We start from the raw sequence: 16,218 nt of genomic DNA, 5'->3' as shown, positions 1-16,218 counted from the left end.
AAATTATCCAGAAAATTAAAATGAGAGAAATAAAAATTCTCTCCAAGTGAAAATTATAAAAAAATAAGATGCAAATTCCTAGATATTAAATCAAGTCAAAATTTTGTGGGATTTCCATTTTCCAAAAAGCAGTGGTCTAAGGAAAAATTCGATGGTCCAAGAAAAAGGCCCATGACCCATCAAAAGCCGATTTTTATAGGAATGATGCATGGAGGTTATTTTTAATGAGGGATTTTCTAGGAGAAAATGTGAGAAAATATTTTTGTGGTCTGGGATCAAGATTTTGGTCCATCTAGCTCAGTCTTCAAGGCCAATTGAATCTCCTCATAGAGATTTGTGCAGGCAATCAAGGGTTATGATTTATTTGACATGTATCAACCTTTGGACCTAGCCGTTTGCTCAAGGAAGCTATCTGTTTCACTTGGAGGGAGACTCCTCTCTCATATTTTCTATAAACTAAGCCCATGGCTTCTCATTGTAACATCTAATCCATGATCATTCTAATCAAGCTACTGGTTTAGTGAAGCTCTGTACTCTATTTTTCTGAATAATAAAGGAAGTCTATGGGGGTAAATTCATCGTGGTGTTCCTTTTCTGGTTTCTATCGATTTTTTTTTTGAATTTTGTTCCTAATGCCCCACTAGTAATAATAAAATTTTGTTATTTCACTTGCCATTTGGTTAATAATAATAGAAATTGAAGAGCTTACTTTGATTACTGCTAAAGGTTTATCTAACATAATTTTTTGTAGGGGTTTATCGGCCATAGCTTGTAAAAATTATTTATTTAAATCTATATCTATTTCATTTAATGTGCTTTAACTAAATAGATCTACTATTTTAAAAGCTTATTTTAGCTTTCTAAAGGGCGGAGGTGTCCTCATACCCGTTAGATTAACTTTTGTAAATTTTTGTAAATATTTTACTGACCCTCTTGTACATATATTTCTCTCATAGATCTTGTATATATTTCTTGGGTTTTTTTATCTATTTTCTTTGCAGATCTGAAGGGAGAAGGGTTTTTTCTTCGAAAAAATTTGCAATTTTTTTTGAGCAGGTAAAGTTTGAGGATCAAAGAGAGTTCGAAATTTTTGAGGCTACATTTGCTTGACCTAAACCCTCTTTCCTAGATGGCTAGTGTTTCAAGGTGGACGAAGTCTTTTGAGGCCATTTTCATCAATTTTGATTTGGGGAGCTGTGTACATCTTTTGAGTCTCCCTCTCCTCGGCTGCAAGCATAGGAGGGGGTTTCCTTTCCTCCCAAACGAAAATCCTCCAAGGGTTTTACCAAAATAAATTTCATTTAATTTTATACAAGAGATTTCCAACATCGATTTGGAGAAAATATCATTTTTGGCTCGAGTTTAATATCCAAATCACTTTTGTAGAAGCCGAATTACTTTTAAGGCCTCTTCCTCCTAGGCCACAAGCCTAGAGGGACCTTCCTTCTATTTTGGTGTGAATATCCCTCATTCTTTGGACGTTTACAGCTGAAGCAATTTTTTTTAGGGGATTGATAATTTGTTTGAGGAAAAATCATTGTTAAAAGCCTTGTAAAATTCCACTTTCAATTCTTGGAATTTGAGGAGGAGTTCCCGTTCAAAGATCTATATTTTTGTAACCCTCCTTGACAATTTAGAGCTCTTATTTCTATCTAAGAGGGGCTCTCCTTGTAATATTAATAAAATGATCTCTTCTTGTGAGAGCTTGGGGTTTTTCCCCATGGTATCCCTTCTCCTCATTTAGTAGGAGAACTTCTTGATTGATTGATTCCTAAATTGTTAGATTAGTTTAGTTTTCTCGCATTTAGATCTAATTTCTATAATCTAATCTTCTAGTTACTCATTGTCTAATTAGCTTAGTTGTATTTAACTGCTTGATCCAATTTGCATTTGGGTAGCTCTTATCTTGTTCTCATTTGCATTGTAGTTGAAGTAGTATCTCTCTAACAAGTGAATCTAATTAGCAATCTCATTTGCTATCATTTCAATTTTCTCTTGATCTTAATTACTTGTGCTTCATTGTATAATTCACACTTCCTCTAGTTGTCATTAGACACTCTTAAAAGCACATTCATTTCACATTTGAGCGTGTTGGCTTCTATTGAAGCACTTGTGTTATTTCTCTAACGTTTACATCTAATTGACACTTGAACTAATTTGTATTAAATTTCATTTACTTTTGCTTTATTGAGGAATCACAATTATTTCGTTTGGGATTTATTGGTCATATTAAAATGTGTATTCTAATTTGATCAATTAAAAGTGGAATTGTATTTTGTTATTGATATATTTAAAGCATTTCACTTTTGAAGCATTGTGGTTAATCTCATTTGGAGCATTTGTTTAACATTGCATCTCATTTGCACTTGTAGATCTAGATTTGCATTTCTAAAATTTACCTCCAAGCATAAGCTTTGTTGATATAAATTTTAGGATACTTCCTAACTTTGTTTTAATTTGATAAATTTGAGTTTGGAGAAAAGGTTAAAACACATGACCTCGCAGTTCTCTTGTGGTCGAGCCTTTGTAGGAACGAATGCACGTGGGTTGTCTTGGAGTCTAGGTGGGTATCGTTAATGACGGAATAAGCGCCTCCTCATCCTAGCCTTCTTGCAATTCACCTCAATCCTTACCAAGTTTTGAGAAATTGAGGGGAAGTCTCACCATAGATTAGACATATAATTAAAATTTACCAAGACCACTTTGTCTCACACACTCACATAACATTGTCTCATCTTGCATTTGTTCATTGTACAAGTTGAATTGTGAGCATTTCATTTTACTTGCAAGTATTGCATTATATTGCTCTTGTACTTGTCATTTTAGTTACTTTCTCATTGTCCATTTATATCAACTCCATCTTATTTGAGCTTTTTTTCTTAAAATTGCAAGTATAAGTTTCATTTACCTTGCAAGTCTTTCTATTGCTCATATTTCAATATTGTGATATCATCTTACTAACATTTGTCTTGCAACATTTCCTATCTTGTAACTTGAAGCATCATTTTCTTATTTTGCAAGTATTGTAACTTTATTTTGAGACATTGGTCTCTTATCTTTTATCTCATTGGATGTCATATTAATTTAATCGAATCTATATCTTTAATATCTGCATTGCTCATAAACATTTATACTTGCCAATTGATTTAATTTATAATCAAATTATATTGAGCGGTAATCGGCTTGCCCTTTATCTCCTAGAACTTGTTGTCTTCAACAAGTTTTCCTTTAATAATCATCTTTAGGGACTACCCCCCATAGCTTACCTAGGAGAGAGCTTAAACGAAGAGAGTTGGGAATAGGTGACAACCCCTTCTCTGAGTGTTGCGCCTTGAAGACTACACCTTGTGGGGTTGAAGACTTTTCCCACATTTAGGTGTACATCTTGGGCAACAATAGGCCCAAGGGACGAAGTAGCCTATCAATCCCCGTAGGTTATAGTCCTTGATAAAGGGTAAAACGCTAAAATACCCAATGTCTGGGCGATGGAGGACATGTTTTAGGGCAGTTGGGGCAAACAAGCCCAAAGTTGGTTTGCTATGAACCTCACTCAATTAATTGAGGAGAAAAATCCTCTCAAGGAAATCTATAAATACAAGAGGGTTAGAATCATTTGAGGCATCATTGGATTGGATTAACTTGCCTTTGTTTTTCTTGAGCCTGAGGCTCTGAGGGTTTTAATACCCCATTTCTTCCTTGACTAGTTTCAGTGGAGGTGATCCCATCCTACTTAGTCACCTTTCTCTTGTTATGGCAACAAGAAGTAACTATCTAAGGAAGCAACGAAGTGTTTGTGGGAAAGTTTGAGGCAAATCAACCTACTTCTTGAAAATCTACAAATCTTTCTAAGGCCAAAATACTGAGTTTTCGGAGACACACGAGATTCTGAGACCGTAATTATGTGAGATTACCCTAAGGTAGACCTAGGAAATCCTTCTTGATCAATTCACATTGTTTTGAGCACCAATAGAGGCTATACAAGTGAAGTCTGAGCCCTCCCTGAGGCTAGACAAAGATCTGGGCATAATCTGAAGTAGATCCAAGGGTATACCAAGCAGAATCCGAGTTCCCACTGAGGCTAGACGAAATATGGTTAGATGCTGTAGCAGATCCGAGGGTATACCAAGTAGAGTTTGAGTCCTCCCCGAAGCTAGTCGGAGGTTTGGTTATAAGTCTGGGGCAGATTTGAAAATTCCTGGAGGTAGTATAGACCTTGAGACGACTTCAGAGGAGTCTCTTGAGGTGAGTAGAAAATAGATTCAATAGATCTTGGAACAAAATCGGTTGACATTTTGAGGAATTCGGGCTTGACCATTAATATTCCTGTAGTAGATTCAACTTGAGGTTATTCCATCAATTCTCTGATCAGAATTTACAAAGGAGTCAAGTTGTATACAACTATTAGTTTGCGGATCTGTACAAGCAGTTTAGGTCATTGGTAGATAGGGTTCAATTGCTCATTAGTTACATTCTATTAAAGTTGGAACTGTATTTGATTGGTTGAACTACCATACTGTGAACTATTGCACTAAATATGTTCAGTGAACAGTGATATTGTTGTTGAAGGAGCAATGGTATTGTTATTGTTAAATGAACAGTGATATTACTATGGATCATGTTATATTGTATTGAATGAGTTATTTGTTTCACTTCTGAATGAACAAAGGGATTTTATTGGAAACTCTAATTATTTGAAAACTATAGGATTTTTTTTTTCCTAGGATATCACAGTGGTATCAAAGCAAAAGCATCCTTCCAGCTTGTGAGTACATGAGCCTTGTATGCTTCTAGAAGATACAAGCAATGTCACTGTAAGAAATAAAAGGAAAACCCATCAACTAGTTATGGGGGATAGAACATGGCAAAGGGAATAAGATCTTGGTGCCCTACTAAATGCAATACTCTAGTAGCAACAACAAATGACCAACGTGCTAATGGAAGGACAACAACAGATGGCTCAGGCTATTGTCCAAGCCATAAATAATCTTGGTAATAGTGGATTGAATGTAGGTAATAGGGTTGGTACTGAAGGAAGCGACAACCATAACCCTGGCTCCTCCAATGCTGTTACTCAAACACACAACAGGACAACCAGTGGAAGGAGTCATAGACCCTTACTTCCTCAATTTTTAAATAGTTAGACAATAGCAACCCAAGGAGAAACAAAGCCAAATGGACTTTTTGATGATTACTTTCGAGAGTATGCAACACTAGAAAAGAATACTCGGGCAATTATGACTTTCCAAGAATACAACAACATTAAATATTGAAATAGACCCAAGGGACGACCTAATTCTGATTCAATGCATAGGGTAAGTAAACTATCCCTCCCTTCTTTTGATGGATCATCTAAATGTTCAACGAAGGCTTGGGTGCAAAAATTGGATACGTACTTCAAGCTCAGTCCAATGTTAGAAGCAAACACTATTCAATTTGCCACACTACACCTCGAAGGAGATGCCCATGAGTGGTGGTATCATGGACTGGTTACGTTGGGGCATGCAAACATCACTTCTTATGTAGACTTTACACAAAGATTGATAGATAGATTTTATCAGAAGGAACTAGATATACACTTTAGAGAGTTGGTACAACTCAAACATAGCAGATCACAATAAGAGTATATCGCAAAATTCGAATGGACTGCAGAGATGGTCACAGACATAGTTGAATAAAGACTAATCATGCTCTTCATAGAAGGATTAACCGAACCTCTACAGGGCTAGGTTAAGGCATTCAATCCCGCAACCCTACATGACGCTATCAAGAAGACTCGAGATATGAGAGGTGCAACACCAAAAGTGAAGACTCTACCCATGCCACAAGTCCCTCCATAAGACAAGGGCAAGAATATATCTCTAGACAACGAAACCAAGAAGGATTGGTTGGATGAAGAGACTCAAAATGAGCTTAGAAGAAAGAAGCTTTGTTTTAGTCAAGGTTGCAGGGGAGTGTCCCCCCCGTACTTGCTCCCGGTTCGCGCTTCGCTCGGGAGTGCGCTCCCTTTAAAAAAAAAATTGCTCCCTGTTTTTGAGGGAGCCATTAAGGGATCAGTCAGGAGTTTTCGCTCCTTGACTGCTCCCTTTTGCTTTGGGAGCAACTTTTTAAAAGAGGGAGCAATCTGGGAGCGATCACTCCCGACCTCTCCCTCTTTGATCGCTTCCCGACTGCTCCCTCTTTTAAAAAGTTGCTCCCGTCGGCGCCTAAAAGAGCCTTGTAGTGGAGAGGGAGGGTCGGTCGGCACATAGAGAGGGAGGAGCGACGGACGACGAGGAAAGGGAGGGAAGGGGAAGGGGGAAAATGTTAAAAAGGCCCTCTCCCCTCCCATTGTTTACCATTTGTCAAGTTGGAGGGAGCAAGAGAGTTTGGAGCTTGGAGAGAGCAAGAGAGAGGAGCTTGGAGGAGTTCAAAGAGCTTGCAAGGGAGATTGATGCTTGGGATTGAAGGCCAAAGAGGTAGGATCTACACTCTAATCTAGCATTTTAGTTTTTTATATGTTAATTGCTAAATATATATATTTTTTTCTCTATTTCCCTTTCCCATTTCTCCATTTTTTGCAGACAGACTTCAAACATCATGGCTATATGGCTTGGCATTTTCTTGTTGTTGGTTCCTTTTTTGTTATTATGGTGTTGGAGAGTAGAAGGAGAGTTGATCATGATGAAGAGGATGAAGAAGTGGGTTATAGTGGATTTGATGAAAACCTTGGAGAGGAGTACCTTGGTGAGGAGGAAGAGAGTGGAGATGATGAGGCCCCCAAAACTAAACAATACCAAACCCCATTGTGGAAATATGTTATTAGGTCTGAAGTAGGGAAAGGGGGTGGAACCACTAAATTTACATGCACCCCTTGCAACAACATTTACACAAGTTCATACACCCGTGCCGGAAGGCACCCCTATGGGAAAAGGCCATGGGATGGAGATAAGCAAATAAGAATCAAAGCTTGTACAAGTGTGTCAGCAACAGAAAGAGCCAAATACAAGGACAAGGAGGAAGCCCAATAGAAATCTAAAAAATCAAAGGGTTTCTTTGAACATAGCTCACAATCACATGCACAAAGAACTCCATTAGCATCCTCCCATGGCAGTGGATATGGAGGCACAGGAACAAACATCTCTTTAAGGTGTAGAATCATATCAGATCTCCTTGACGAAGGGTGTAGGAATGATGTGGATTAAAAAATTTACCAGTGTCTCTATGCATGTGGGGATACCATTCAATGTTCTTCGCTCACCTTATTGGCATGAAATGGTTTTTGCCATAAATGATACCCCCAAAGGATACAAGAGCCCTGGGTATGACAAGGCTAGAACCGTTGGACTTGATCATGAAAAAGCAAAAATATCACATTCTTGGAGTAAAATGACAAATTCTTGGATTGTGCATGGGGTGTCTATTATATCTTATGGATGGACAAATGTAAAAGGCAAGCCATTGATAAGTGTTCTTGTTGTATTTGTTAGTGGTGCCATCTTTCTTTCAGCATATGATTACTCAGAGAAGTTCAAGACTGACATCAACATTGCAGAACCATTACTTGAAACAATTGAGCGTATTGGGCCATACAATGTCATCCAAGTCATCACTGATAATGCTACTAATTTTAAGGTAATGAAAGCAATTATTGAGGGTAAATACCCGAACATATTTTGGTTTGGGTGTTTGGTTCACACAATGAACCTTTTTATGCGTGATATTATTAAGAACAAAAACCAACAATACAAATGGATTGGTGATTTGTACAAGAGAGGCAAACAAATGATAAAATTTATTACAAATCATAGCAATACCCATGGGATTTTCCGCAGTCACTCAAGATTGGAGCTATTGAAGATTGTGAAGACTAGATTTGCTACCTATTACCTCACCTTCAGGTTCCTTTTGAAGGTAAGAGAGTCATTGGCTAGCATGGTATCAAGTCAACACTGGTAGGTATTAAAGGATAGGGCTCCAAATGTAGTTGACAAGCAAGGCTTTGAACAAGTGGAGGAGATCGCTCTTGATGGTCTGTTTTGGGCATGTGTGAGGGAAGTATTGCAATTCACCAAGCCCATTTATAACATGATTCGTTTTGCAGATACAGATAAACTAGTGATTGGGGAGGTGTATGAGCAGATGGATAGCATGTTGGGGCAAATAAAAGATATTGTTCAGAAAAATGATCCCAACTTGTATACAATGATTCACAATTGTGTGTGTGCACAGTGGAATAAACTTAATGTTCCACTACATGCCTTGGCGTATATCCTTATGCCAAAATACTACTCTCCATCTTGGTTGGGCCAACTTGCACCTAGGGGTGGGGTTAGGATCAAACCCCATACAGATCCAGAGGTATCTAAAGGATATATGAAAGCATTAGACAAGTTGGTACCTGACAAGGAGGAGTGTGCTAATTTGCGTCTTGAATTAGGCAAATACTTTAGCTGCACCGGTTTGTTTGGTTCTCACATGGTGGGAAACATATGATGGCATGGGACTTTTGCCAAAATTGGCAAGAAAATTTCTCTCATAGGTTTTAAATACTTCTGCAGAGAGGTGTTGGAGTGCCTACAACTTCATACATAATGTGAGAAGAAACAGACTCAATGAAAACCGGGCAGAAAGCTTGGTTTATGTGCACTACAACTTGAGGTTGTTGAGTCATTATTGTGATCAGGCTTATGAGGATCCAACATATAAAATTTGGGACAACCACCCAAAGGACGATAATTTGGAGGATGGCACTATACATCTTGAAGAATTGGAAGCAAAACTTTTGAGAGATGATGATGAAGCAACGCAACCATGCCACCCCCATCATCCAGTAGTAGTGCTAGTGCTCGAGTTCCAACTACTGTTCCTTTGCTGCCGCCGCCTCGATCTACATCCTCACGTGGAGGGCATGTGCCTTTTGGTTCTGGTCGTGCGACTATGCAGGAGGAGACTCCTAGAAGACCACCAGTACCATGACCTGCTCAGAAATTAGACATTTCTTGTGGCAAGAGGAAGCTATAGATAATAGATTTACTTGTCTTTTCTAGTTTCTAGTAGTTTTAATAACTGTTGACTCTTTCATATTTATTATGATATTTTTTGTAAACAATATATGACAATTTAAGTTTGAAGTTTGAAGTTGGCAATTATAACTCATTGGTAATGAATTATGAATATGATGCTTTGTGAAATTTGAAAGTTGTTTCATTTCATGTTAGATATTCTTTATTGTAATGGTTACACTTAGCTTACAAGTACAACTTTGGTGATTAATGATGATAAATGTTATATATTGAATTTTGAAAGCTTGAAACTTTAAGATTGATGAATTATGAGACTCAATATGTTGTATGCTACTAACTTGTGGACGTGGTTGATGAAGATTATAACTTCTAGATGATTGATGTTATATGGTTCAATCTATGTTTTTATGCTTTTTATATCTAATTCATCATTCTACATGTTTTTGTTGAGATATATGCATCAAAATATAAAAAAATATATATTATATAAAAATTAATTCCCCGATTCGCTCCCACACCTGGAGCTTCCACTCCCACTTCTGCTCCCGCTCCCCGTTTTCGCTCCCGCTCCCAAGTAACCTTGGTTTCACTTGAAAAGAACCTTGGGAACTAGGTCAATGATGTTTGGGAAAGGGTAAGATTCACTGCATTGAAGTACTGCCCAATAGCGATAGTGAGAGTGATACAACACAACCACCAAGCAAGGAGCTTAGCATTTATGAAGAAGCACCACCCCTAAAAGCAACAAGGAAGCCACTTCTGAGAATTGAAGGAGGTACTATCGCCACTCTCTTAGGAGTTCCTAAATATCACACATTCAAAATCAAAGGTGCTATACAAGGGCAACGAATCATAGCATTGATAGATGGTGGAGCAACATACAACTTTATTGATGCAGCCATAGTGGTAAGAAGAGGCATTCTCGCCAAAGAATTTGAGGGCTTCGAAGTGAGGGCAGTTGATGGATATCATATGACATGCACAAAGGTAGTTCCACATTTGAGCATCACATTAGGTAAGTATACCTTTACTGGTGATTTTTATGTAATAGATTTGGTTGATAATAATGTGGTGTTGGGAGTACAATAGTTATACTCGTTGGAAAGGTTTGTGATGAACTACCAAGCAATGGAAATGAACTTCCGAGACCCAAACGACGGTAAGATAGTGCTCAGAGGCATGACCAATGGGGGAACAGATCCAAAACCCTAAAAAATGCTTGAAACGTTCAGAAATAGGATCCACCGTCTCCAAAAAAACTGAAATGGATCAGAAACGTATCAGTGCCATTTCGAATGAGTTTCTGTTTCCGAAATGATAAATGGCATTTCTTGGTGTTGGGAGGGACGTTTCTGGTAACTTAGTTCCAGCCTAACATAATGGAGTAAGTTAAAAAGTGAACAAACTCAACATTTTTTCTGTTGAAAGTCTTCCCCAAATCTGGTAGCAATTTTCCAGAAAGTATAGTTCCACATGATTGATGGGAACTTTGACCATGGTACTTTGCCCTTACAGGTTCTAACATTTCTTAAGAAGAGCCAGATTGCTGGATGGCAAAAAAAATGACTGGATCAGGGTAGTGTTTTGCCTTACTGGGGAAAAATAGACTTACTGGAAGGTTTGACTTTTGTCCACATTTTAACTCACTACTAAACAAAGAAAGAATACCAACATCTGAAGAGGGGTTAGTAACAAACAGGGAAATAGTTTCTGCAACACAGCCTTATAATGGAGGGATCAAGAGAGGAGTTTTACACATAATGATAGCAGATTAGAGAGTGCACAACAATGCACGGACTGCTGATCAACAATCAGAGTCAATATATTCATTTGCCCCTTCTTTAAATACTACAGGATCAACAGCATGGACAAGTTCCTGACTAGAAATTCAAATCAGCTATTATCTATCTTAACCCTCATCCCTACAGGAAAATTTCTAGGAGCCACTATTCTAAACTGGCTCACAGGCCCAAACGGTAGTGTCCTGCCAAGTTACAATGCTTTCTGGCTTGCCTACATAGCTGCTCTGAGTGTATGGCTCCTATGAGCATACCCAATTTCTTTTTCGTCTTTTACACAGACAGACAGGCTGGTGTCTTTATACACAGGCAACACAATCAGTTACCATCCTAAATTCCTTAGCAAAAATGCATGAAACCCCTATAATTACTGCGAGTTGGCATGACAACATGAGCATTGGATTTGCCACATTTTTTGGTATTAGAGACCTACCACATTGTGCATTTGCATCCTGCTTCATGGTCCCACTTGCACTCATCTTCTTACCACTTGGCTTGGCACCAAAATCCATTCCTTGTTTCTCATGATGAACAGACTGAGCAGCTCCATAAAATCTCTCAAAAAATGTTGATAGGTATTGTTCTCTAGAGCCCACCAGTCAATATATCCAAACCATCTCATCTGGACCTTTAAGAAATGACTCTATCTCAAATTGGTCATTTGTAAACTGGTTAAGCTCAGAAGATCATGATTTGATCATTGTTCAAATAGCTTAGTTGATGGTACTGATGCCACTAGTTGAGCATCTTACTTGTAACGCCTTAGGGGGCCCTTCCATCTTCTGACTTTTGATGTGGTTTAAATCCCAATAACAGTAACTCAATATAATTGTAATCCATACCTTGAGATTTATTTGGTTTCCAAAATCTACATAGGAGGATTTCTTGGTAACAGTCTTACTGCTATACTTCCGGTGACAAAGTGAGTGAGTAGGAGTGTGAAGCACCTTTCACCTTTGTTGAATAAGATACTGCAACAATTCCTTGGGTGTTTGGTCAATTCTAGATTGTTGAATTGCCATGTGATGACAGATGTTGCACTGGAAGTCTGTATTTCCACAATCTAATGGTTGAACCTAGTGTGAGCCATCAAGGTCCAAAGCTAACCAGTTCGGCAGGCCTTTGTGGAGATCCAGTTCCACACAAAGCCTGGTATATGTGAACACATTTCTGTATTGATGTATCTTCCTAAGGCATTACTGATCTTTTCAAAAACTTCCTCCTCCCAAAAATGGATAGGAAGATTTGGGAGCCTCATCTGCACTGTTGTGCTTATCACAATCATCATTGCTGGGTTGAAATCTGGGTCCCATGGCATCAGTAGGAGGCCGGATTTTCCCCAACACCAAGGTCTTCTTTCTAAGAAATCACCTCCTTTATTTACCTTCCAAAAGAGTTGGCCATGAATAAAAAACTCAGGCTTCAATTGCTTGCTTGGTCAAAAACTATTTGACCAGCACAATCAGGTTGAACTCTAAAGAATGGTTTTATTCATTATGGACCAAGACTACCAAGACTGAATCAACCTTTGCACAGGGCATATCTCTTGCCTTCTCTGCTCGAGGAATGCATGGAGAGACTGAACCTCTACAGGAACACTGAGAACACGTGAGGGCCAGTTTAATAACTGTCATTTGCAGAACATTTCAGAAAGACAAAACCATCCTCAGTGCAAATAGTGGCCTCATTTTTTGATTGCAGAGTCCTGACTTTGTCTTAGGAGCGGAGAATGGTTTTCATCAAGGGCCTGCAGTCAGCCACCTGACTAAACTATGTTGTCAAGCAAAAATGCTTCTGGACATTCTCCTTCTTCACTTAACCAGCTGCTCCCAACATTGCTTCTACCATTGATCCCTTGCACCATTTGTGAATAAAGATGGATTTTGAAAGTGACTGCTCCTGACTTGTTTCAACCATTTATCCCTTGTACCATTTGTAAAATAGATGGATTTTTGAACGTGATTAAGGCATGTGAGTTATGTAGCATATATCTCACTGTTGTTTTGGATGGATACTGTTCATGAAAGCTAAAAGGAGTATTGTGATATCATATATTGATTTTCAATTTGTCTGCCTTCAAGATCATTAGTTCATGCTCGTTTCAGAAATGAGTATTCTAGAATAACTGACATAATCTTGTGCTGCAGCTCTACTTCTGGATACAGCAGGTGAAGTCTTACCTTTGGTTGTTTCGGTTATTGGACGGGTGGGATCTGAAACACCAATTAATTGCCAAAACAGCAGTCTCAGATGCGTTGTTTTGGAGGAGACGGTATTTAGCTTTATTGCATCTTTTGATGGTTTTGGGTATTTGTGTATTCAGATGCTGTTACAATATAACATGCTTTCTGTTTTATATTGAATGAAGTAAAGTGTTGTGCTTTCCATACCAGGCGGAGCAACATTTCTTAAAGCACAGCGATGCGGGCTGGATTCCAGACTCTGCTTTGATGCTTCCAATAAGTAAAGAGGTCCCATGGTATCTGGTAATTGTTTCCATTTTCATCCTACCAAATCTGATGTATGTACCTATCAACATTTTCAACCATATCAGAATACAAATATTTGAACCCAGTGTTTCAAACTATCTTGTGAGAAATGCATTAAAGAGCCTTACTAATATATATTTCTGCAATTCATATGCTTTTATGTTCTCTATCTCGGATGTCTATTTATTTTCAGGAGGATGGAACAGGCAGTGCATATGTTGTTGGTGCTCGTGGAGCAAGGGGCTTAGAATTAACTGTTGCAAGTGAAGTTTTTGAAGAATCTGGCCAGTCACCTGTGCGTGGTACACTAGACTATTTGCAAGGCCTTAAGGTCTGTGTTTCACACTTATGCTTTGTTGAAATACTACCATTATATAAAGAAGTATTGAAGATCAGTCATTGTGTTGATTTAATGAATGTTATTACAACAGATGCTTGGAGTGAAGAGAGTCGAGAAAGTACTTCCCACAGGCACTACTCTGACAGTTGTTGGCGAGGTATTGTTGTGCTTGACACAAGACAGTTCCATGTATTTAAATCATAATATTAGATTTTTTGATGTTTATTCATGTATCCCTGTAATTGTGAAAGAACTGTTGAGATTCTATGGTCATTGTTGAAATGGTGGACTGGGCAATTTTACTATGTGAGAGAGTATCCTGATGACCGTGTGAAGACAATGGCAAGGATAAAAGATTATTTGGAACTTCAGTGCCTGGCACTACATATTACACTACTTTGTCTTGACGTTTGACTTACTCTTGGTTTTTAAAGTTTGATGCTTATTGATGTTCATTGTTAACTAAAAGGATGTTCCTTTTAGTCATTTAGTTTCTAGAGGATTATCCAACAATGCCATGAAGGAAACTTGAAGACTAGAAATTGTGCCATTTTTGTTATGACCAGAAATATCTTTCCAAATGCAAACACCAAAGTTGCATTGAGAATATGGCTAAGCTGGTCCATGCCTGCCCTTTTGACTTTGCCTAGTGTTTATAGGACCTTAAGATGTTTTTTCCCAATTAAAAAAGCACTGCCTTGATCCGGTTGTCTTCATCTAGATCAATTTTCACTTTAAGCTCTTTGTGTTGTATTGGGATCCAATAATACTTTTTATTTGAGAATGGCTAAGCTGGTCCAAGCCTGCCCTTTTGACCTTGCATAGTGCTTATAGAACCTTAGCTGGTTTTTCCCAATTTCAAAGGCAATGCCTCGATCCAATTGTCTTCCCCTAGACTAATTTGCGTTTTAAGCTCCTTGTGTTGTATTGGGATCCAATAATACTTTTATTTGAGGATGCTTGATTTTGATTCTTTATTAAATTTGAAGTTTAAGAGCACTGAATAGACAAGAAATCTAAAGCAGTTGCTTAGAGTATATGACTTATTTTGGCCAGTTTCATTTATCTCCGATCCTCTATGACTGTTTGCATAATGAGTCTTCCGTCATCTAGCAAAGAATGTTTGGAATCAATCAGTAGTTGTTCTAGAAAACCCATGAAGAAAAATTTGGATTATTTGTTGAAATAAATAAAATGATTTTCTCTATGCTGTACTTTGATGTAGGTCATGGAAGATGATATAGGGACAATTCGAATCAAGAAGCAAAGTTTTGAATTCTTTGTTGAAATAAATAACATGGTTTTCTCCATGCTGTACTTTTATGTAGGCCATGAAAGATGACATAGGGACAATTCGAATTCAGAAGCCTCGCAAAGGGCCATTTTATGTCTCCCCAAAGAGTATTGACCAACTTATTGCAAATCTTGGCAAATGGGCAAGGTAGTTAGTTCCTTTGAGAATTTTGCATTACAAGATTCTTTTTCCATGAATATTGTGTGTTTCTGTTCCATAGAATGTACTTATAGAGAAGCTTGTGCATCAGGTGGTACAAGTTTGCATCTCTGGGATTAACCATTTTCGGTTTGTATTTAATGACAACACATGCCATCCGGCATATTATGGAAAGGAGAAGGCACCGGGAATGGCAAAGAAGGTTGAGTGCTTATATTTACTTCATATTTTTTGGTGTAAATGATACCATCGAAAATACCTATTCATTTGATGTCAGCCCAATTAAAATTTGTTTCCTGTAGGGTAAGGAGAGCTGCAGCTCAGCGGAGGGAGCAGAATGCCCATGAAGGTAAGCTCCAGAATTTGTTGCAGTTACTTCAGATTTGTCCTAGAATTATTCTTCATAGAATGTCCAAAAGAAGTATCTTTGCTATAAATAATTTTCAAGTAATTTGAATTGTCCAGGGGTTCAGAATGATGCAGGGAGCGAACATGATCATGAAGTGAAAAGGGAGAATCCCATGCCAGCTCTGTGTATAATATGTTTGGAGCAAGAATATAATGTAGTCTTTGTTCCGTATGTTTCATCCTTCTACTTCTTACAGTGAACCTCTTTTTTGGGTAGAAACTGTTTTCAGGCTTATGTAACTTGATGATTGCATAGCTTAATATTAATAGTCTTTTAAGTGGGTGTGCTGTTGGTGCAACAGGTGTGGCCATATGTGCTGCTGTACATCATGCTCATCACGCTTATCAGAATGTCCTCTGTGTCGGAGGCACATTGAACAAGTAGTCAGGACGTACCGGCACTGATACTAAATATATATTGAGAATGCCACAGGCAACTCTAAAAATATACATTTAGAGGAATTGGACATTTAGTGATTTGGATGGTGTAATTCAATGTGATCTCCAATTCCTTTCAAGGGATAAATGGTTATTTGTATGTCTGGCGGGGGCTAAATGCCACAACTCGCTAAAAAAAATAGTAGCCATTTAACTAACCCTCTTTGAATGTGGTGATCAAAGGGAGCATTGTACGACTGGATAGGACCTTAGTTTTATCATTTAAAACTAACTTCTACAAGTAGCATTCAGATTTTCAGTCCAGGGACTACATTTGGAGGTATATAAC

General features: G+C 38.1%; 1 protein-coding gene across 1 annotated transcript in view; it reads left to right on the top strand.

Moving 5' to 3' along the window:
• LOC149203701 (E3 ubiquitin-protein ligase SP1-like) overlaps positions 1-15,992 on the top strand; it is a 74,565-nt gene extending 58,573 nt beyond the window's left edge. Inside the window, exons 3-11 of the mRNA XM_089403538.1 lie at positions 12,949-13,073; positions 13,195-13,287; positions 13,484-13,621; positions 13,722-13,787; positions 14,959-15,071; positions 15,175-15,285; positions 15,386-15,432; positions 15,549-15,660; positions 15,794-15,992. Coding sequence (XP_089259664.1) covers positions 12,949-13,073; positions 13,195-13,287; positions 13,484-13,621; positions 13,722-13,787; positions 14,959-15,071; positions 15,175-15,285; positions 15,386-15,432; positions 15,549-15,660; positions 15,794-15,896 — 908 coding nt within the window. The 3' untranslated portion in view covers positions 15,897-15,992. The remainder of the gene's footprint in view (positions 1-12,948; positions 13,074-13,194; positions 13,288-13,483; positions 13,622-13,721; positions 13,788-14,958; positions 15,072-15,174; positions 15,286-15,385; positions 15,433-15,548; positions 15,661-15,793) is intronic.
• The last annotated feature ends 226 nt before the right edge of the window (positions 15,993-16,218 follow it).

Source organism: Pinus tabuliformis, chromosome 2_1 (genome assembly GCF_031772625.1).
Source record: "Pinus tabuliformis cultivar Carrire ecotype Pingquan chromosome 2_1, CPIR1, whole genome shotgun sequence".
Taxonomy (NCBI): domain Eukaryota; kingdom Viridiplantae; phylum Streptophyta; class Pinopsida; order Pinales; family Pinaceae; genus Pinus; species Pinus tabuliformis.
The sequence above is the reverse complement of the archived record's forward strand: the minus strand, read 5'-3'. Positions and strand labels throughout refer to the sequence as shown.